At 47.0% G+C, this 21,830-nt stretch overlaps 2 protein-coding genes across 19 annotated transcripts in view; both read right to left on the bottom strand.

Annotated features, from left to right (window-relative positions):
• Positions 1-316: 316 nt before the first annotated feature.
• Positions 317-10,022, bottom strand: OTX1 (orthodenticle homeobox 1). 4 transcript variants are annotated; one of them, XM_043603497.1, is made up of 5 exons: positions 8,032-10,022; positions 6,852-6,922; positions 5,052-5,258; positions 3,891-4,042; positions 317-2,626 (listed from the first exon to the last, which is right to left on the bottom strand). In XM_043603497.1, the coding sequence occupies exons 3-5, from the start codon at positions 5,146-5,148 to the stop codon at positions 1,808-1,810; spliced, it is 1,068 nt and encodes a 355-aa protein (XP_043459432.1). In that variant the 5' UTR covers positions 5,149-5,258; positions 6,852-6,922; positions 8,032-10,022; the 3' UTR covers positions 317-1,807. The 4 variants fall into 4 exon arrangements, with proteins under 4 accessions (XP_043459432.1, XP_043459430.1, XP_043459431.1 ...); XM_043603495.1 differs by lacking the exon at positions 8,032-10,022 and adding an exon at positions 7,284-7,480; XM_043603496.1 differs by lacking the exons at positions 6,852-6,922; positions 8,032-10,022 and adding an exon at positions 5,902-6,000.
• A 1,675-nt stretch (positions 10,023-11,697) lies between these two features.
• The window catches only part of EHBP1 (EH domain binding protein 1), a 363,403-nt gene continuing 353,270 nt past the window's right edge, over positions 11,698-21,830 (bottom strand). For all 15 annotated transcript variants that reach the window (XM_043603483.1, XM_043603493.1, XM_043603482.1 and 12 more), the window contains 4 exons: positions 20,625-20,724; positions 19,426-19,499; positions 13,028-13,142; positions 11,698-12,799 (listed from right to left, as the gene is read on the bottom strand). In XM_043603483.1, the coding sequence (XP_043459418.1) occupies positions 12,709-12,799; positions 13,028-13,142; positions 19,426-19,499; positions 20,625-20,724 (380 nt within the window). In that variant the 3' untranslated portion in view covers positions 11,698-12,708. The remainder of the gene's footprint in view (positions 12,800-13,027; positions 13,143-19,425; positions 19,500-20,624; positions 20,725-21,830) is intronic.

Below are 21,830 nucleotides of genomic sequence, written 5' to 3'. Positions count from 1 at the left end.
TTCCTGCCTCTGAAGAGAAAGGAATTGCTTCGGGAATTGAGTCCTGACACCTGTCTCTGTCCAGGATGGCGAGAGGGGATGCGGGGTCAAAACGCCCGCGGGAAGGGGCCGACCTGACTGGGAGGGGAGAACACTCCCTAAGAGACCATCTCTGGAGACTCCTTTTGCCACGTCCTCCCTCCCTATCATTTGGCCTTCTGCTTCCCACAGGTTGTTAACACGCGAGGGTATTAACACGGGACTTTTTCCCCTCCTTTTAGGCTCCCCGAGACCAGGATCTGGGGGCTGGAATCAGAAGAGCAACACTGACAAGCCGTTCATTAATTTGCATTTATTTTCGGGAAATAATGTAGATAAAAGGGGAGGAGGGGGACTGCCTTACATTTCAACAAGTAATTTGTGATCTTCACATCGGACAAATCAAATTTACAAATTACTTTCCCACCTACTGGACGAAAAGGCCAAAGCCAAAATTGATACACAGGCGCGGGCTCTCCGCAGATTTCGGAGAATGAAGGTGCACTAAAAACTCACTAGACGAAACAGGGTTGTTTAAAAAGAGAGAAGCCGACAGAGGAATTGGAACTAGGGTTTGGGGCCTGGGTTGACTTGTTTGTTTTTCCATAATGCCGTATTTTTGTTTGTTTTTTGTTTTGTTTTGTTTTGTTTTGTTTTGTGATTGGTCTCTACACCGGAACTGCGACTCTGTGCTTCGACCGGGTGAAGGGCTCAGCCCTGCGTCCCCGCCCAGCCTAGCCCCCTCCCCTGTACCCTGACTTGGTCGTTTCCTTCACACTCTCGGACCCTCTCTATCCTCCGCGCCCAGCTTCCTGGAACCAAAAGGTTCTCTTTAATAAATACACAGAGGGAGAAGGTGTGAGAGAGCAGGACAGCTTTGCAACAACTGAAAAAATAAAAGCGCCATCGTTTAAGGAAGAGAGGGAGGGGGACAGAGGGAAAATATTTTTTGCTTTTGTTTTATATATATGTGTGTATATATATGTATATATATGCTGTATATATCTTAAAGTTCTATTTCCTGGGCGCTAAGACGAGATATGCTCAGTTCAACCAACAGCAACTAAAAAGTTTAAATGGTCCCTGGAACGGACCCGACTATGTACAGCATTCCCGCCGAGGCGGAAGCTTGAGCCAGTTCTACGCAGGGCGGGGCTGTGCGCGAGAGGCTAGGGACGCGCTCCTCCCTCCAGCCGTGCCCCAGCGCATCCCGCTGGGGAGGAGAAAACGCCGGAAAGCTCTGGCCTGCAGCCGGGGAGCGGGACCGAGGGCTGCTGAAGGGGCGGTAGTCTGCAAGCGAGAAACACTTAGTGGTTGTTTTGATTTGGGGTAGAGTGTGGGTGCACTCCAGTGGGCAGACACATGCCAGTTAGTGATTCCAGTGTCCAGAAAGAATAAATAAAAGTGTACGGTTCAAACAGAGAGTCAGAGCAAGAGCCTCCGAAGGCTGCAAGTGCATAATAACTGCCCAGAAACACCAGAGGAGAGTGACTTAGGAGTTCGTTAGGGGATGGGGAAGAGAGCACACAGCTCTCCCCATATAGAACTTGTGGGCCAAGCCAAAGCACCTGTCCCCTCATCCAAGGGGTGGGCGGGTCTGCACATCCCCCAAACAAAGTGGCAGAAAGATGAGGGCGGCAGTGCAGGCAAAGGGCATCTTTCAGGGGCATGAAAATTCAGGTCTGCAGAAGCCGAGGCAAAGGCGGGCGGTGCAGCAGCAGCAACAGGACGGGGACCACGGAGGGCGCAGGTAGTTGCGTTTCATCTCCTCTTCCTCCCACTCCTGGGCTCACAAGACCTGGAACCGCCATGAGGCTTGGTCCTTATAGTCCAGACAGTCGGGCGAATTGAAGTTGAGTTTCCAAGCCGAGGAAGCAGCGGCGGCGCCAGGCTCCTTGTAATCCAAGCAGTCGCCAGAGTTGAAGGCGAGCCCTGAGCCGCCGTAGCCCTGGTGGTGGTGGTGATGATGGTGGTGATGATGGCCTGAGGACTGGCTCAACGGATGGTGCGCGTGCGGATGGTGGTGATGGTGGCCGGCCATGGAGGAGGGTGCCATAGGGCTGAGCTGGTGCGGGTGGTGGTGCGAGTGCATGGGCGCTAGATAGGAGCTGCAGTCCACGCCGCCAAAGTAGGAAGACGAGGGCGCGGGGTAGCCCTGCCCGTAGCTGCCGCCCTGGCCGTAGGACATGGGATAAGAGGCTGCAGCCGAGGCGGCGCCTGCAGCAACCGAGCGCTGCATGCACGACGCGTTGCTAGGCGCGGCCAAGGGCTCGGGCACTGACACCGACGCGGGCGCTGAGCCCGGCGAGATGGAGGCCGGACTCCAGATGGATGAGGCAGCCGGCGTACTCAACGACGACGGGACTGCCACCGCCGGGTTCCCGCCCAGGCCTGCCGCCGCTGCCGCCGCTGGGTTGGCGGAGGCGCTGGATCCTGAGCTGGAGGACGAGGCGGAGCTGGACACAGCGGGAGGCGTGAACTGGCCGCTGCTTTCCGAGCCCGAGCTCTCCCGCACCGGGGACGACTTCTTCTTGGCTGGGCGGCTCTTGGTCCCGCTCCCGCTCTGCTGCTGCTGGCGGCATTTGGCACGGCGGTTCTTGAACCAGACCTGCAGCGGGCCGAGTCAGGGAGAGGGTGTCAGGGGGGTGAGTAGAGCCTGCTACTCCCCGGCCCCTGTACCCACCGCCCGGCTTAGGATCTCTTATCGCTCTCCAACGGCGGCCTCCACCCCTCCTCATCTCCCACCGGGCCAGCCCCTGCCCCTGCGTTCCCAGCTCCTCCGCCCTCCCCCAACCTTCAGATCAAAGATCCTCCTCTGGCAAAGTAGGGACATGCACCTCCCCACCCCCAGCGCCACTCTGCCCTAGGGCGGAACATTCGCGTCTGTCCAGCCAGAAGTTCAGCCATATCTAAACTCTGCTGTTGGCTGCTTCCCAACAGCCTCATGTATGTTTGGAGGCCCTGTCTTCTATGAATAGAGCTGAGGAAACTGCGGAGAGGCACGAAGGAGAGTGCAGGACAGTCACCAAGTCTGAGGTGGGAGGCAGTCGTCCCCTGGAGGCCCAGCGTTGGGCAAAGCAAGAATTTGAGCGGATGCAGGAGCAAGGCGGGGAGGCTGAACAGAGGCAGTACTCGGGGGACTAGGGAAGGAAGCCTGAGCAGAATTTCGTTGGGCTTCTTGGTTCCAAGTGGGGAACCAAATGGGACAAAGTTCTCACTTCTCTTGGAGGGCCCTGGTACATGGCACAACATTCCTGGTTCTTTCTCGAGCCTCGAGGGAAAGCAGGCGAGATAAAAGGCCCTTGAGGAGAGTTCTGAGTTATAATCCAAACAGTATTTTCACCGCAAAAACAGAAACAGCAAAGCCGGTAGCCGGGTTTTGTGTTCGGCATCCTCTCTGGGCAAAGGAAACATCTAATCAAACCTGCGCCACCCAGGGAGCGCACTCCGACAGGGCACCAGGCTCTGGCCAAGCTCCACTCTTCCATTTCCAGGATCCCCGGGATGCAAGGCAAGTGCGAAGGCACAATTCAAGACCCCAAAGAAAACTGCCAAATCCTGGAATGGCCGAAGAAGCAGGGGCAAGTGTCGGGCCCTCTGGGCACTTTACGTTAGGAAACCTTGCTTATCCTCCCAAAATCATAAAAAGGATTTTCAATACCGAAGGCGCCCTGGGACCAAGGGTCGAATCCAGTGCTCTAAGCTAGTGCCTTTGACTTTGCCCCTCTTCCAGGCCCGGGCTGAGCGCTAGGGGGAGTCTGGCAGGAATTGCCCAGTCTGTAAGCCCTCCCCACACCAGACCACCCTTCCCAGGCCCTCTCCAACGAGTCCCAGAGCCCCTACCCTGACCCAGGAGCCCTGGGCGCGCACACCTGAACTCTGGACTCCGGCAGGTTGATCTTGAGCGCCACCTCCTCGCGCATGAAGATGTCAGGGTAGCGAGTCTTGGCGAAGAGCGCCTCGAGCACGTCCAGCTGTGAGCGTGTAAAGGTAGTGCGTTCCCGCCGCTGCTTCCGCGGGGTGGCTGAGGGAACACGCGGGGGCGCCTCGGGTCAGCGGTGGCCACGCGGACCCACGCTAGAGGACGCAGATAGGCCTCAGGCAGGCCCTGTGCGAGGCCGTTGCAAAAGAGAGCAGAGCTCCAAGCGAAAGAAAAACTCCCCCGGGAGGCGAGCCTGAGAGGCCACAGGTGGGAGAAAGTACATGCGTGCGACTGAGAACCAGTGGGTCTTCAAGACTTTAGAGTTGCCCCCTTCCCTACTTCTCAGAGGTTAGGAAAGAAAAAGAAGTCATATAATCTCCCTGTTTTCGCCCCCTTGCCCCCAACACACCCCCCGGCTGGAGGATGGTAAAGGGGTGCTCAGAAACACCGCCCGGAAAACACTTTCCGAAAGAATACATGGGGGAGAAGGAGTGGGAGCTAGGAAACAAAACCAAACAAAAAGCCAGGATTCTGCTCAGGCTCTCCACATCCGCAGTGCAAAAGTTGGTGCAAACGACCCATGTAGAGGACAATTTATTTAATTAGGGAGAAAGAACCCCTCTTCCTCATCTCTGCCAGTCATTTCTCATGAGGAAATCTTGGCTCTTCCTGTTAGGGCCTAGAGAGTGTTAGGCCCTAACTCAATAGTTAGGGCCTCACTCAATATTGGCAGGGGGGGGTGTGGGGGGGGGAAGGAATAGATACACATAGTAACACACACACACACACACACACACACACACACACACACACACAAGGCCGCCCATGGGAAACTGCCTGAGGTAAATGCTCCCTGTGCTGGTGGTGGGACCACAACAGGAAACAGGTTGTCCGTGTGGCCAGGCTGGGAAAGCACACATTACACTACTTCACTGCCCAGGCCCAGTTCACCCAGCGGTGACTGCCCTGTGAGCCTGCAGCCTGTGGTGCATTGTAGGCATACTAGCCAACCGGCTCCCTGGGCCTGCTCAGCGACAAAAATGTGTGCTCAAACTCAGAGTCTGGGGATCCCCAAGATTTGCAGGGGCTGGGGGCGGGTACCGGTGCTCACCGGGGTAGCCCACGGAAGGATGCAGGAGGTCCATGGCTGGCCCGGCCAGGCCCAGCCCGTTCATGCCGTATGGGGGTTGTTTGAGGTAAGACATCATGCTAACAGCTGGGTGGAGGCGCCCCGACGGATCCAGGGGGCCGGGGCCTGGCGCAGTGCGGGGCTCCCACTGCGCAGTCCTTCAAGCTCTTTGGCGCCTGGGGGCCCGGCCTATGGAGACAGGAGACACATGTAAACAGTGATTGGGAGCCATCTCGGCTTCCTTGTCTTGTCTGAGGCAAGGAGCCACGGAATGGGGAGGCTACGGAACTTCGGGAGGCGGTCAACTCGGCTCTATAAGGCCTTAGTCTAAAAACCACAGCTTCTTTGAAAAAAGTAAGCTTTTCTGGATCATCATCTACTCTTTTCGCACTTGGAAGGGTAAAAGACACTCCTAGGACGTCACTAAGAGTGAGGAGAGGTTAAAAGCAGGGCTAAGCTGGAAAGGTCGGAGCCTGAAAGGCGGAGTGTACAAGGTCCCAAGTCTAGGCAAAATTCTGGTCCGGTAGGAGCAGGCCTCAATACTGCAAAAGCAAACGTTTACTCCGCGCCAGTGAGGCAGGCTGCCCAGGGCATAAGGGGTTGTTTCCTTTTGTTTCAAACCTTTTTGAAAGCGGGACCAAAAGGTAGAGGCTCCAGAGAGCCAAGGTGAGGCACTTCGGGGAGCTCGCAGCGCCTGGGCCTCTCTGAGATGCATTACCCACTTAGAGGAATACATTCCTTCAAAGGTCTCTGCCACTGGGTCCCGGCCCCAGAGCCCACAGCCACCCCTCTAGTTAACCTCTCTGTGCCCAGACTTTGAAAGATTGCTCACCGGGAATCCCACCACACCTTAACCGCAGTTACAGGCCCAGGGCCCGCAGAGGCGGCCAGAAGACGCAGAAGGGGCCACTGTAGAGGTGGCGGCTCTAAGACGCGGCGGGAGGTCAGGGGCGCCTGGCCACCGCCGCAGGCCCTTCTTCGCGAATGCGAGCGGGTCCTTCTTTCTGCCCGGTCCTGGCTGCGGACAATGTCGTCCCGGCGGAGGCTGAAAGGTGACCCGCCGAGCTCCCCAAAAGGTCTCACGGATTTGGGAGGCCTCAGTGCAGCGTTCTCGTGTACTCCCTTCCTATCCTACTAGATGAACCCGCGGCCCCATAACCCGATTGAGACAAGTAGGCCTCGGCGGCAGAGCTCGCGCTGACCCGCACTGGAAAGTCGAAGCCTCGCTTCCCCGGTTGCCTCCAACCAGAGGCGCTATTCTCAGAGGGTAGGAAATACAGCTGGGGGAGTGGGACCGGGGCCCCCCGGGGTACCTGTCGCTTCACCCCGCGTCGCGGGAATCCAAAGCAGGCCTGGGCCCCGGGCTAGTTCAGGGAGAGCAGTAAGAGCTAAAGAAGCCACCCTACTCCTATCCATCAGAACCCACGGTCTGGGCTGGGGGAACACAGTTTGCAGGGAAGGGTGAGAGAGGGAAACAGCCAGGGCTCCAGGGCCCAAAGAGAATGGGACGTCAAAACGCGGCGTCTCTGCTAGGCTGCAGCGTGAGTTTTCAAAGACTTTCTTCAAACTTAGCACTTGGTTACTTCGGAGGAGGCGGGGGAGGGGGCGCGGGGCCAACGCAGAGATCTCGGGTCGTCCGCACACCAAGAGGGGAGCGAGGCCGCTCCCCAGCCCCGCCCACCTGCCGGGGACCCAGGAAGCGGGGGCCCGTTTGAGGAAGGGGAGGTAAGAACAACCGACGAGCTCCCGGAGTCTAGGGCGGCCCCACGGCTTTCTCCTTACCTGCCCTCAGCTGCCGGGGCCGCTCACCATCTACCTCGCGCCCTCACACAGACCCGCGCGGGGCAGCCAACCTGCAAAACAGAGCGGCACAGGAATTACTCGCCGGGCCGAGCGGCTGGTCTAGGATCCCTGGATTTCTTTCTTTCCCAACTTCCCTCCTTCCTTCTCTTTCTTTCCAGTGGCTTTGTGCGTGTCCCTCCAGGTTTCACTTTATTGCACAGACACTTTGTTGGCAAAGCCCTACGCGTTCCCGAGACACTACCTCGCCCGGGACCGCGCCGAGGGGCCGCAAGGGGTAGGGTGGGGGTGAAAGGGGCAGAGTTGGGAGGTGGCTCGCGGTTGCAGTTGCACTCCCGGTACAACGTGGAGGCGGTGGGGGCTGGGGAAGTCCTGCAGAGGCACTTTGCAAACTAAATAAATCGAGCGATTTACCTTGTCGGAGTGGCTTGTCTTGCCGGGTTGTTTAGGTGATTGGAAATGTAGCCTGATGAAGATTGATCACCTTTCTACTGCCCTCCCCGGGTATGTGAACGCGAGGTGAGTGCGTAACGGGGCTATGCTGCCAATCCCCGGCCCCGCGCGGGCTGAGTGACAGGGAGCCGGGCAATGGCAGCACGAGCCGGGGGTTACCTCCGTGCGCCCCCGCCCTCCTCCGCCCCCTGCACCCCGCCCTCACCGCCCGCCCGCCCCGCCCCGGTGGCGCGCTAACTCCAGGGCTTGGCTGGCAAACGCCGCGCAGAGCGAGGCGAAGACAGCGAACGCTGCGCCAGAGCCCCGTCCACAGAGAGGGACGCCGGTCCTGAGGCCGCCCCGGGGTCCCCGCCCTTCCCTCGCCCTTTCGGCGCCCGGCAGGGAGTGGCAGAGAGGAGGCGAGGTGCTGGAGAACCGGTTCCCTCTCTCTCTCCCGCGCGCCACCCGGCTCGGCGGCCCGGCTGTGGGCTCGAGGATTCCGGAGCCGCGGGCTGGAGTGGAGGGGGCCCCCGGCCCCTCTCGCGGCGCCGCGGGCCCCAGCGTCTTCTTTCACCGCGCCGCCACCTGCAGACCGACGCCGCGGGCGGCTCGTGCTGGCACAGGCTACTTTGCCGAGCGCAGGAGCAGCTCTAGGTGCGCAGATCCCGCCTCGGCGCCTCGGGATTCCCGCGCCCGGAACGGCACCCGCAGGGGAGGCTCCGCCACTTACCTACTCCTCGGTGTCTCTTGGGGTTCACAGTCCCCACGAAGGGTGTTTGCAAATCTTAGACGCTTCTTCTGAAATGTTGGAAGCCAGCGTCTGCTACCCCTTACACACACACTGCTTCTGAATCGAAAGATTCTGATAGGAAGGAAACTTTCTCTTTCATACTCATTCTCTGTCTTCTTCCCGATCTCCTTCTACCAGGGACAGTCTGGTGGAAAACGTGGCCACAGACCCCTGCCCTCAATTTCTTTCTCACATACCGCTGAAGGAACCTTCTGGGGTTTCCCCGGATTGTTCGTACTGGCGAAGCCCGTTTCCCGGCCGAACAAACTTCTCAAACCCGTGTGCCTGTGTGGACTTTTCAAAGCGCCCAAAATATGTTTTCGCCCCAACCCTGAGCAAGGCAATTCATGTAAGTGGCACCTCCTTCTGAATATTAGGCGCCACTTTACTCCCTTTCGAGGAATTCCTACTCCTTTTCCTAATCCCCCCTCCCCTCCATCCCAACTGGCGGAGTGAAAAGTTTGAACAGGAGTAAGTGTAAGGGCGAGTCAAGGAGCCGCCAGGCGCGTCGCGGTGGGAAGCGCCAGCGCTGCCGGGGCCGCGAGGTCGGGCACCGGGAGCGGACTGGGCTCTGGGTGAGGAGGAGGAGGAGGAGAAGGAGGAGGAGGAGGAGGAGGAGGAGAAGGAAGGGGGAGCCCGCTGAGTGAAAAGGGGCCGCGGCCGCCGCTCATCAAAGTGCTTCCCCCTCCCCCAAGCGACACTTTCCTTTGGAGTCCGAATAAAATACGGTAACAGAATATGATGGAGGGCACACTGTTTCCTTAACTGCTTCTCAAAGGACCCGGGAGATCTTCTTAGGACCTTTAATAAGGCTTTGGTCGGTTCTTTTGTTGATCTCTCAAAATCAACTCCTTCTAATTGAAGTTGGAGCTGAAAGCGAGCTAATGTTCAAAGAAAGTGGCCGCCAGACCAACGAAATTACATTTTTTTTTTTTTGGACGATGAGGGAACATCTAATCAAAGGGGCAAAGGAGGAGGGGTGGGAGTGGAGGAGTATGAAGGAGAAAAGGAGGTTTTACAAGATCCTTCTCTGGTTCACAAAAGTCAGCGACACGGGCGCTTCTCTCCAGAACAAAGACACCGCAGCCCATTCACAAAAGGGAAAGAAGGAGAGAGAGAGAGAGAGAGAGAGAGAGAGAACAATAAAAGAACGAGAGAAAAGGAAAAACATGAGAAAGAAAAAGCTTTAACGGGAAAGAAACTGCTCAGAGCGCAGCGCTGACCCGGGCGGGGACACAACTTAGGCTCTCGCAGGCCCCCGCGGGTAGTAGCCCGCGAGGCCCGCGGCTCAGAGCCCCTGCGATGGTGCAAAGGCTTAAAGAAAGAAATGAAATACACCCGCGCCTTCAGTTCTGGGGAAAGGCGCGGGCAGGAGGGCACTAGTTTGTGAGGGAAGGCTATGCGGGAGTCCTGGAGTGCGCGGCGAAAGCGTCTGCGTCCTCAGCCCGGCGCTGCCCTAGCCCAGGCCTGCGCGCTCTGTGCCTGGGTATAGCCGTCCGGTGCCGGGGTGCATGTCCGTGTCCCAGCCCCGCAACCTCTCGCACTCCTGCCTCCTCCGCGCCCTGTTTCGCCTGCAGCTGCAGCGCGGGGCCGAGGTCCGGCGCGGAGAGGTGGGGCTGCTGTGCGCGCTGGAATGTGCTCAGGCAGTCCCCAGGGCCCGCCACGCGGGAGTCCGGCGCTCTCGCTTCCAGATGCTGCCACGGTCTCGGGGAAGTTGGGAGGTATCAAGTAGCACAGTCCCCCACCCCCTAATGAGAGTATTTATCTAATCCCAAATTGCAGGCGAATTTTCTTAATGCTCAACCCATAAAACCCCGGGATTAAGAAAAGAAAGAGAGGGAGAGGGAGGAGTGCTGAGAGGGAGACAGACTGAGATGAAAGTTTCTGGTGCGCGGCGTGGAGGACTGAGGCGGCCGTCGCTAGGCAAATGTCCAGGTGGGAGACGCTGGGCCAGAAGCCGCGACCGTTCCAGCAATGGCCGCAGGGCGGGGAGAGGAAGAGGGGGGCATCCCGGAGGGAGAGCACGTCCACCCAGCTCGAGGCCCCCGGGCCGTGGAGGGGGAGTGGGAGTTGGGCCCTGGGACCCGGATCCAGCACCCAGGTGACCTCGAGGCCGGGCCAGACTCTGGGGGACACTTGGGACAGTGGGAGGGGTTTTGGCTCCGGGGTCGTGGGATCCCGGCCAGGGGCGGAAGTTCTGCATCGGCCTGCGGGCTGTGCCCCAGCCAGCCTGCTGCCAATGCTCCTCCTCCCCAGCGACCCCCGGGCCCATAGCTTCTTTTCCCGCAGCGCGGGCTTTCTGGTTCCGGGCCTCTCGGCACGCTGGGCTTGCGCCTGCGCTCGGCGGGCAACCTCTGGGCACAACGCGACGAAATCGGGACGCGGCGCCTTCGCCCCGGGCCTGACCCCACTAGTCCCAGGGGTCCGCGCTCCGCCGCCGCTGCGGGGCGTGCGGGCGCCACACAGCAGCCCAAATGGAAACCCCGCGAGGCTCGGGACTGGGGCAGGAGGGACAGCAAATGTGGGGCTGGGGAAGGTTTGTCGCTTGACAGGTCGGAAGCGGCGTGGGGGAGCCGCCTCTCCGCGAGTCTCCTCGGGAGGGAAGCTTCCCCGAATCTAGCGTAAATGGGACGGTGATGCTGGCAGCCCAAGCCCCAGGCTGCTTGGGGCTGGCGATTTCATCTGCCTGCTTCCCAGGGGTTAGAGTAGGGTTCTGAGAGCTTCCCCCAGAGAGCGGCAGCTAGCTCCGCTCTCTTACTTGAATAAAGAGGACAAAAACTCAATTTCATTTAGTTCTGATAACTTTCCAATAACTTCAATCCTTGTCAGGAAGAAATTCTACCGTAGGAAGTTTTATCATTTTGAAAGACTGGCCAGATGAAGGCGGCTGTCTACTTTTCGAACGCGATGTGTGTGTGTGTGTGTGTGTGTGTGTGTAGATTTGTGTGTGTTTTTACATATATGTATGTGTGATCTAGACTAAAGTATAAATGCTAGAGGACTGTTTTCTCTGTCTCTAGACTTGTTGAACGAGCCTGCTTTGTTTCGGACACCTCTTAGAGGAGTGATGGAAACTACCATAAAATCGCCAGTTTTTTTCTGTAGCCTAGAACTTCTTGTTAAAAGTTCCCTTTCCCTCATCTCATACACACACCTGCACGCATGTATCCTCCCTGCCGACAATAACCTTTCTTTCTTTCACTTCAGCACCTACAGATTTACAGGTTATCAGAAGTCATAATTTTTCCTAATGAGTGCAACCTTATTAACAATTGAAAATAACGTGGAAAATTCGTCAAGATATTATTAGCATTTTTTTCAGTGCCGTGGAATCACAAGTTTCCTTAAATCTTTAACAGAGATGACCCTTCTTGACAAAAGAGAATAGTTTACACTGCTTAAGAAAAATATGACTAATTGTATTTCAGTTCGCATTTGTGTGTCAGCAGGGCCCCTTTGGGATCGTATAAACTTACTCAGCTCCAAATACAGCCTAGTACCTGCTCTGCATTCAAGAGGACCATTTTCTCCCACATGAAGTCCTATGGATACAGGAACTTCTCAAACCAGTGTCAAGTTTTCATTGCAAGGAAGTATCAGCAGTGGTTAAGGTAAGAAAGTTTCTGCTTTTATTGAAAATTTATATATGACTCAGTATTGTAATAAATAAACAGATAACCATTTTCACACAAAAAATGACAGTGCTATGCTAGAGAAGAAAATATTAATTGGGGGACTTACTCATAGTGGCAAGACAGACTTTTATCAATACAGAATAAATATTAACAGCATTCTTGAGCCAATGTTGAGACCCAACAAAATGTAGGAACCAAGCTAGATGTAATAAATAATTATCCAGAGCAAAAGATGGCGCATTCTCAGATGATAAGACCGTCTTTGTAAACTGATGCATGTCAATTAGCCCCATCCTCACAGCTCACCTTCAAATCACAGGACTTGTCTCAGGCTACATTAAAGGGCCATCCTCTAAGGAAAGCAGAGGACAGGAACTCTATTATCCTTACAGTGAAATGCAAAACAACTGCAGAAAATCCCACTGGTAAATAGAACACAGTTTAATAAGTAGATTGAATATGATCTAACTATAAAATTTAGGTAACAGAGTCAAGTGTTACATATGGCAGGACTGGAAAAAAAATCATTCATGACATTTTTCTTACCCCCACTTCCACCCCCCTCCCCACCATTTATGCTATTAACACAACAACAACAACAACAACAACAACAACAAAAATGTTCCAAATTTTCCTCCCATCAAAAACTGAGGGGAAAATAATAAGAGAAAGGTTTTTTTCTTTTTTCTTTGAACAGCCTCTTGAACACTCTCAATACCAATCACTCACAAGGTATCTGTGCAAATTTATTTCACATGATTTCAAGAAAATGATTAACTCACACACACACAAATCCTTAAACAAAGCTATTTTGGAGTTTTGTATATTATCTGGCAAAGAGGGAGGAAAAGGGGTGGGGGTGGTGGTAAAGAAGTACAATCCAGCCCCGAAAAAATGTTAAAAGTTTTAAATCAACAACGAATCTGACACTTTCTGGTCGGGGGACCCAGGATTAAAATATTGGGAGATTCTGGTCCGGCTGCTATTGAAGAACACATTTCTCTTCTTTCTTGGCCATCTTGCCTTTGTTTTGCTCCAGAGTTCGCTCCAAATGCTCATCTTCTTCTTCAGCCCTGGAAGTCAAACAGGAAATACATTTATTTTTCTACGTGGAGGGCAGAGCTGCACTCCCCTCTCACCTCGCAATCTGAGCCCCAGCGGGAATAAGAATCCTGGGGCCAGCACGGGGAGGGGGGCGCTGCCCCCGACCCACTCGAGACCTCTGGACTGAACTTTCCACAAACTTCTCGGCCCCTCGGCTGGCGGCAGAGACTCGACCCCCGACCCCACTGCCCACTCACTGCTTCTCCTGCGCGTCCAGGTCCCTGACGAGCGCGTCGCGCTTGTTCACCAAGGCCACCAGCTCATCCAGCAGGAGCTGCTCGCGTCGCTTCTGGGCCTCGGTTTTCTGCCAGTCTGCAGAGGACGGGAGGCTCGTTACCCACCCGCAAGACCTTGGCAAACCCGCCTCCCTTCCCGCCTTTTCCAGTTGCCCTGTATCTCTCCGCAAACCATGTTACAGAACCACTAACTAGTGTTTTATGGGGTAATGGCCGTCCTGAAGAGGATTTCACCCTAAAACCCCAGTTCCTAAATATTTCTCACAGATGAAGATGGCTACGGCTGGGCTGGAACCTGCAAAAGAGGCCAGGTGTGAGCCGGTTGTCAGCCGGAGGTGCGCACCTGATTTTGCCAAAGAGGGGGTAGGGAGAGCCGGAGGCCCAGAAGAGATCAGCCCGAGGGTTGGGGGGGGGGGAGTGGATAAATGAGGGGGCGGGAAGCAGAGATGGGCGATAAAAATCACTCTGAAAAGGCTGGAGAATCTGCTTGAGAACCTATCCTTCTTCCCCCACCCCCATGCTCACCCCATACAGCCCATTCTTCGCTAATTTCCTCTTCGCTCTATTTTAGCAGTTGGATGTATCTCACACTGGGCGCCATATGCTTCACAATAACTTTAAAAGTAGTGAATCGGCTAATTAGCATTTTTCTTTGAAGTAAAAAATAAATTTGCTCTGCAATATTACACTGCAGCTCTCGATCGCATCACAGCCAGTTTTCTTTTGGAGAGGTTTGCTGGGTGGTTTAAAATCAAAGCACTTTTGCAAAGGAAAAATTACATACTTCTTTTTGAAACCCCACGTTAAAGGTTGGAAAATCCGATGGGCAGTGCGCTTTCCATGGGTAGTGGCAGGGTTTTTGAAGGTTTTAGGACCCCATAATATATTTCTTAATCTTCGCTCGTCTGGTAATTTCCTTAAGATGAGCAGCAGTTTCGTTTAATAAAAACAGGACCAAATCGAACATTTAAAGCACTTTTAAAACCAAAGCCAACTGCTCTCTGGCCAGACTGTAAGGGCTTGTAGCTGTCAATCAACCCCCAGTCTACCCCGCCTCCCTCATTAGGAAGGTAAACAATGAAAAGAAGAAGTAGATGATGAGGCAGATAGCAGAACAAATGAGGACCTAGAGGGAAACAGGACACCAGCTTTAAAAAAAAAAAAGAACCAACCCTGGCCACTGCACTGACTCATGCAGCCCCCTCCCCCAGCAAATGCACTTTCCAAAAAAACAGAGAGGAGTGCAATCCTTTCGGGTTTCTCTCTTCTCTCTCCATTGCCCTGGGCAATCATGTTAAAACTCACATGGCTGGTGCTTATTCAGATAAACCTAACAATGCACACCGCTGGTTACCATGTGAATCTTCACAAACCACACAAGAATGTGCTGGTTCAAATCCCCCCGACCCCCTCCAAAGCAAAATTTATTCAAGACAGCAAACTGCTCAGCAGCTTTATGAAAGCAAATGGTGCTAGAGGGAATTCTATCTTGTATTTACAAATTAAAAATTAGATGCATCATCATGCAATAAAGGTTAGAATAGCAGCAAAAAGCTAGAATGGCTTATTCAATTCTATCACTATTCCTTTCTTTATAAGCTCAAATACATACATACATATATACATATGAAACATGCCATGTATTAATTATCCACATTTGATACAAAAATTACACAAATAAGGACATTAAATAACTGGTCCCATTACGCGTTCTTGTAAAAAGAGAAGTGAAATATTCTATAGCATGGGAAGCAGTAAAACTATTACTATGGAAAGTTTTTTCTGAATATGAGAATTAACAAAAATAATAACAAAACAGCAACACTGAAGAAAAGCCATATCTACCACAATTTATTCTTTGGATTTAAATGCAACTGTGGTCAGGAATGCTAGACAATTTTCTAATCTGACTCCTGTTCTTAATCAGTCTTACTCTACACAGCAGAAAAATTAATAGACACTCCAGTTGGAAAGATCTTTAAGGTCATCTAGTCTAATTTCAGGTAACTGTAGTTCTAGAAATATTAACTCAGAGAAAAATCTGCTAAATTTGTAGAAGATTTGTAACTAAATTTTATAATTATTAAGATTACCAGTTTTGATGAATATTAATTTTTCTACCTTCAACCTCAAGAAATCATTCATATTATAAGCTTTATAATTCTTCCAAAACATTTTGATAAGAGCTTTACAACTGGGAAATAAATTTCTTCCACCATACACTTAAAAAATATATTAAATTGAAAATTATAGAAATTTTTAAAACCAAGAAAAAATAAATTTTAACAGACCTATAATTTTCTTAATTAAATTGTTCTTTCTCTGTACTTGACCAGTCGCTTTTAAAGCTTTAATTAATAATTAGAAATATCAAGATAAATAAGGCTTTAACACTATGGATGAGAGAAAATTTTCTTTTTTAACCACTTAAGTATTGAATAATTTTTAAAAATCTTAACTTGTTCCTAGTTCAATAATGACATTTCTGTAACAATAACAAAAACATTTTTTAGTTATGAATATTTAGATTATTTTCACCATTTCACAAATTTAACTGACATTAGAATTTAAAATGTTGCAGCATAAATTTAAGGATTTCTCATATTAAATTTGTCATTGCTACATTAGTATCTATCTACAAAATATTAGTCAACTGTAGAGGAAATAGCTCTGTGCAGTGAGTAGATTTTATACTAGCAAGACTACTTTTACTTGGCATTTGCTTTCTCATGGGAGTATATTTATACACACACACACATATTTGAATGCTGACTTGGGAAGTTAAGTAAACTATTTTGATGATTTAAAGAAAAATTTAATAATACCTTTAAAACTGATCAAGATTTACATTTGTATGTTCATGGCTAAATTTAAAAATTTTTTAAATTCCCTTTTAATAGCTTCACCTAGATGTAATGTCATGTTTTAAAAACCTGCATGTAAGTCTATGTGTTACCTGTTATGCATTTTAAGAAAGGATTACTCACCTATAACACCAGTCACAGCTAGCTAGATACACTGACTTTGACTTGAACAGACTACAATGTAGCTTCTGATTAATTTAAAGATTCCAGTGTACTTTTGCTACAAAAGCCATATCCTCTTGCAACAAATAGGATTAAGTTTTGATGCTGCATTTGAGCCAAAGTGTTGAAATAAAGAGATTCTGTTTATGTCCATCTGCACTGAGCTGTTTTGTTAATTTAAAAATCTGTTTTTTATATATAGGGCCAATTATTCATTCCCCGATTGAGTTTATTTGCTGAAGTTGATAATTACCTTGGAAAAAAGGCAAAAGAAATACCTATAAATACTTCGATAGAAAGGACCTAAAGTTCTTGTAGTAAACCTTCAACCTTGCCACTATAAATAAGCCTGGCACTTTGATGAAAATTAACACTAGTTTTGTAAAGAGCACATTGGGGGATTGCAGTCAAGTCTTATCTTTAGTTCCAGTCAACTAGCAATCCTGAAAGAGTTTGCATCATCATCAGAGCAGGCCATTTGATAGGATTCTACTGCTGTACCTAATCAATCTATGGAAGACTGTGGCTGTGCTGTGTAACAAAGCTAAAATAGATTTACAAATGGGGTTTTAGGGGATAAGCTCCTCCACAGGATTACATATTGATTTTAAATATAAAAAGCTTATCATATAAACCATAACTACAAAAATAGTGAACCTATGCATAAATCCCTTTAGAAGAGCACCCACTTCAAACTCTAAGCCAAGAATAAATCAAGATGTACAAAATCCTAGAGAAGATCCATTTCTTGTGCAGAAAATGAACACACCACTTTCTAAAAGCCCACCCCAATGTGTGCAGAAATGAATTTATCTTTCCTGAGGGGGCATTAAATAATCTGGAACAAAAAAACTATAGGAAAAGTATCTAAAAGATGTTTGTTAGCTTAAGGGATCCTACAACTTAGCTCAGTAGAGTGAAACTCCTGCTATGAAAAACACCTCAAGGAAAAAAAAGGCAAAAAACAGGCCAAAGTGATTATGGATTTTCAGAAGAATGGATATATTGAATTTTTTTCCCTCTCAACCAAGCTGTTAATATTTCTTTCAATGTGCTATATGGCTATTAACATTCTGTGCTTTTCTCCTGGTAAATGGTTTTAGCAGCAGATTTATTTGAAAATATTTTAGTTTACTTATTATGAAAACCATCTTATGGCTACTAAATAGAAGATACAGGAAAGAAAAGAGGAATGAACCTTGAAACAAAGGAAGGCAAAACAAAACCAACTAGTGTTGCCTATTCATGTGTTTTTCTGTGGGTTTTAACACTCCAAAAGGCTACTGAACTGTATGTGCGTACATTCTAAAGCCTGGCTCAAAGGACACTGTATTCACAGAACTGATCATCACGCAGTCAGTACCTGTCTAGGACAGCCCAGCCCATGCACTGCCCAGGCTAGTGGGACAGGCCTCTTACTAACAAAGTGTCTTTATTTGTCATCAACAGGCTGCTTTTTTCCTCAAGTCTCTTTTTTCCCTCAACCAGCAACAGAAACTGGCACAATCACATATGGAACAGTGACCTTAATTAAACAATAAAACAAAACAGAACAAAACCTCACAAAACTACCAATTGTATTAAAGGTGTTTGAAGAAGAAAAACACTTTCCCCCCCCTCTTTAAAAATGACTTTATACTGATATGTAGAAGAAAAGGCAGATAAAATGTTAAGTTATTCAAGATTTCAGGTTTGGTATATAGGGACAGGACTGCCCATAAAAATGAGATCTTTTAAATGTATCATGGCTCTCCTTTTAAGATGGTATTTGGTAATAATACTGGTTTGGGGACAGAAGCATTATCTGCCTTAAAAGTCAACTGTATTGTATCAAGCTGTATTTTTGGGATAATTTAACTTACTATACATGAGAGAGTGTTTTTAATACTCTGTATTCAGTGTAATGTATAATGAATCTATAAAGAATAAACTGTATAATGAGTCATACATTATACATACTATATATACATACATTTTATATTACACATACATATATATGCCATATAAATAGTATCTGCTATACCCACTTTTCAACTATTTAGCTTTCCAATCTCTTTTAAAGGCTACATCATGACTACAAAAATTTTATCAAGAGGAAAAATACCATTTAGCATACCTGTGCGTTTTATTTCAATGGCAAGTTTCACAGAACTTCTTAAATAATTTTGACAAATTCTATAGTCATTATCAATTTATAATTTGATACATTTGGATAGCCATTTGAAGGAAATTAGTTATCTGAAGGCTTTTAAATAAGGTAAATCAGATTTCTAAATGAGGATATACAAACGTTGTCAGTCATATTTATCAAATGAGATTACAGATACAAAAGTAATTAAAAATAAAACCTTTATACATGGATAAGATTACATTTAGATAAATAGCATATAGTTTATTTAATCACAATATTAATTGACATACTTAAAAATATATATGGTTTCATTTGGCTTTCCCTTAAAACTTAAATTTCTAGTTTCTAAACTAATTAGAATTGGCTTATTATGGATCAGGTACCTTATCAGGTAAAGAAGGAAATTACTATGGACAGTCAATGGGTTAAGAGGTCAATATAGAATAGGAAAATCAATTTGCATTGATTAGACAAAAGGTCCATTTTACAGAGCCCAAAAGGATTAGTTTTTAAGTAGACATCTTTGAACTATAAGACATTTGCAACTAAAAGGTGTAAGGAGAACAGGATTCTTAAACACATAAGAATTTTTTTTTTTAAATCACATATAGTAAATGCCACAGTTAAGCTAGCTGATGTTTACTGATGTTATGAACCATGGATTACTATATAATTCATTTAAAAGCTTTATGAAAAGAATGAAAGTGTTTCATTTATCTCTTATGTCAATCTTTGCCTGAATATTCATTTAATAGGAGTTGGGATCTTAAGAACTATAGTAGATTGCAGACATATTTCAGTGTTGACATCAATTAAATATTAAGGTAAAATTTAGAGTCTGATGTGAAAAATCAAAATGATAAATCTTTCCCCAACCTCCCTTGTAAAAACAACCTTAAATTTCACATAGTAAAAGGTAATTAAATCATTTCACTCCTTATATTTTCCACTTAATGGACATTTCAGCTTACTGACAAGAGTTAAGACAATTTTGTGTTTACTAGCATACATAATGAATATCTACCTGAATTATGGTTCTTAGGTTTTACGTGACTGTTGCTTTCTGACTCTAAGGCATTATCTGTAATTCCTGTTGGTTCCTAGTCAGGCCACACCTAGTGAGACCAGAAGTGTATTACACTCTTTAAATCTCTTTGACAGTTGACACTTCACATACCTCACACCACCACAGCATTTCTTACCTTCAATGGCTAGCATTGCCCGCAATTCCCGATTCAGCAGCTCATACCGTCGTTCTAAATCATGCTCTTTTTCCCTAGGCAAGTTGCAAAAGTTCATCAATATGCTAATTACTAAATCATTAAACACTTAAAAGAACCTTTAGGTTACATTGATTTTAGGACTCATAACTGACTTTTCTCTTTAACTTTAAGCTACTCCAAACAAATGATACACAAACCTAAAACCTTCCTTAGGTTGAATATTTACTAGTGCTATCATTTTTCTCCTTCAATTTTGAATTGCACAGAGGTATAGTTTAATCTTCAGATAAGTAGTCTCATTCTTCAACGCTTCTATTAAGTGCCAGGTATAAGGCTATTTTGTAAAATATTTATCATAGTTCACAATAAACACTCTTTTGTCTAGACCACCATGTGAAAAGAATATAAGAAACATGTAAGTACTACCAGTGAAAATTTAATACAGAGACAATTAAAAATCCAGGAATGGTTGAGTTTTGTGCCTCTTCATAACTCTTTTAATCAAGTTCAGGAGTGGCAGAAATGACAAAAATAGAGGTTCTTGCTAAAATAAAACATGTAAGCCTGCTCCTTCCCACACTAGGTGGCATAATATAAGAATATTGCTAGTGAAGAGAAAGAAACACGCATTAAGTCCTATAGTGAACTAAATGCTAAAGACTAAGAAGGCTTACATTTGGTCTAGTCTCCATTTTACTGTACACAAAAGTGATCTTTTTATGATTTGAGGAATCATCCAAATTTAGGGTAACATCATCTGTGAAATACAAATGTACTTTTGTCCATATTAAGAATTATTTCCATTTTTAACTTAAAATGTGATGTTAAATAAAGTTTAATTTTATTTCTTCTCCCCTCTAACCCTTAATATATAGAATCCAAATCTCCTTTTTGTGCACAAGGGTTTTATTTCTTACATACATAAATTTTTTATATTCCCTGGCTTTCTATACGATAAACATTTTTTTCAGTATATATCACTATTTTAAAAAACTCACTGTTCAGATGAGAAATTATTATATACAATTTTTAATTTTTATTTTTATATACACTATACTATACTCTCCAAGGAAAGAAAAATATTAAGCCTAATTAAATTGAAACCCCAAAGAAGGCAATGACAAAAAGCCTAAGATTCATTTGTAGTGGGAAAAACAAGCATAAGCATGAGTACTTACAGGAGAGAAAGCTGGTTCATTCTCCTTATTAAGGCATTTTTCTTATTCACCAACATAAACCATTCCTGCATCATAGATTCTTCTTCTTCTGTGTTCCTTCCTGTAATTCAGCAAATTATTTCTTATTATATGACAGTTTACAAGCCAAGTAATAGTTTAGCACAAGTGTTTTTTTTTACATGAAACATTTTAGCTACCCCAATAGTACAAATTAGACTGTTTACAATAACATAATAAAGTCCAGGGCCTGAAAAATTAAATCAACATCTAAAAGTTCATAAGCCAATCTTAAAGCTGGTATTATTCAGCGTGTATATTTCAGTCCCCCTGAACATATCTGTAGATCATACTAACATTTAGTACAGTAAAAAAAAAAAAAAAAGAAAGAAAGAAAGAAAGAGAGAAAAAAAGAAAGAAAAAAGTGTTCCAACTTTTAAATCCTCCCCAGAGGCTGACTTGTTATTATATTTTAGTGAGGAACTCATGCCGCTGACAGACATATGGTCATGATAAACAACAACAACAACAAAAAACAAAAACAAAAAAACCCCACCAAACATTAAAAAATCATTAAAGATTTTTGTGAAAGCTTCCACTTGTAACAACTTGTTTTTTTTCTTATTTTCCTCCCCCAAAGTACACTAAAGATACATATTCATGTATCTTTCTGGAACTCATCATTCCTAATAGGGTAAACACATGCAAATTATTTAAAATATAGTATAAATGACCAGGCTACAAAAAATACTTTTAGCTACCTGTGAAAAGACACATAATAATGAACACAATAATAATCAGTAAATCATAAAACATTTCAGCAGAGAAAAGATCTAAAATTTAGATTTACTGATTGCACATTTAAAGTTCATTCTTCATCATCTAAACCACTCCCCACTGAAGGCCAGTATATATCAAGGGTTATAATATATAGTATATATTTGGTATTGTTCATGTAGAAGTAGGCCACAATCACATTCAAGAAAAATATTAATCCCCACCTTCTTCCCACTTCTCCATTCAAATTGTACCTGTCAAATTTATAATTTTTTTACTTTCTTTTTTCTGAATTTCACCTATGACTGGTTTATTGTTTTGCTAGCCCAGTATTTAATACTTCAGTTCCACTTCTGTATGGATTCATATGGCTAACTTAAATAGCTAATAAAAAATAAAATATCTTAGTTTTATTTTCTTTTTAAGCAAGAT

The sequence above is a fragment of the Prionailurus bengalensis genome, chromosome A3 (genome assembly GCF_016509475.1).
Source record: "Prionailurus bengalensis isolate Pbe53 chromosome A3, Fcat_Pben_1.1_paternal_pri, whole genome shotgun sequence".
NCBI lineage: Eukaryota > Metazoa > Chordata > Mammalia > Carnivora > Felidae > Prionailurus > Prionailurus bengalensis.
This window is presented reverse-complemented; position numbering and strand designations above follow the sequence as displayed.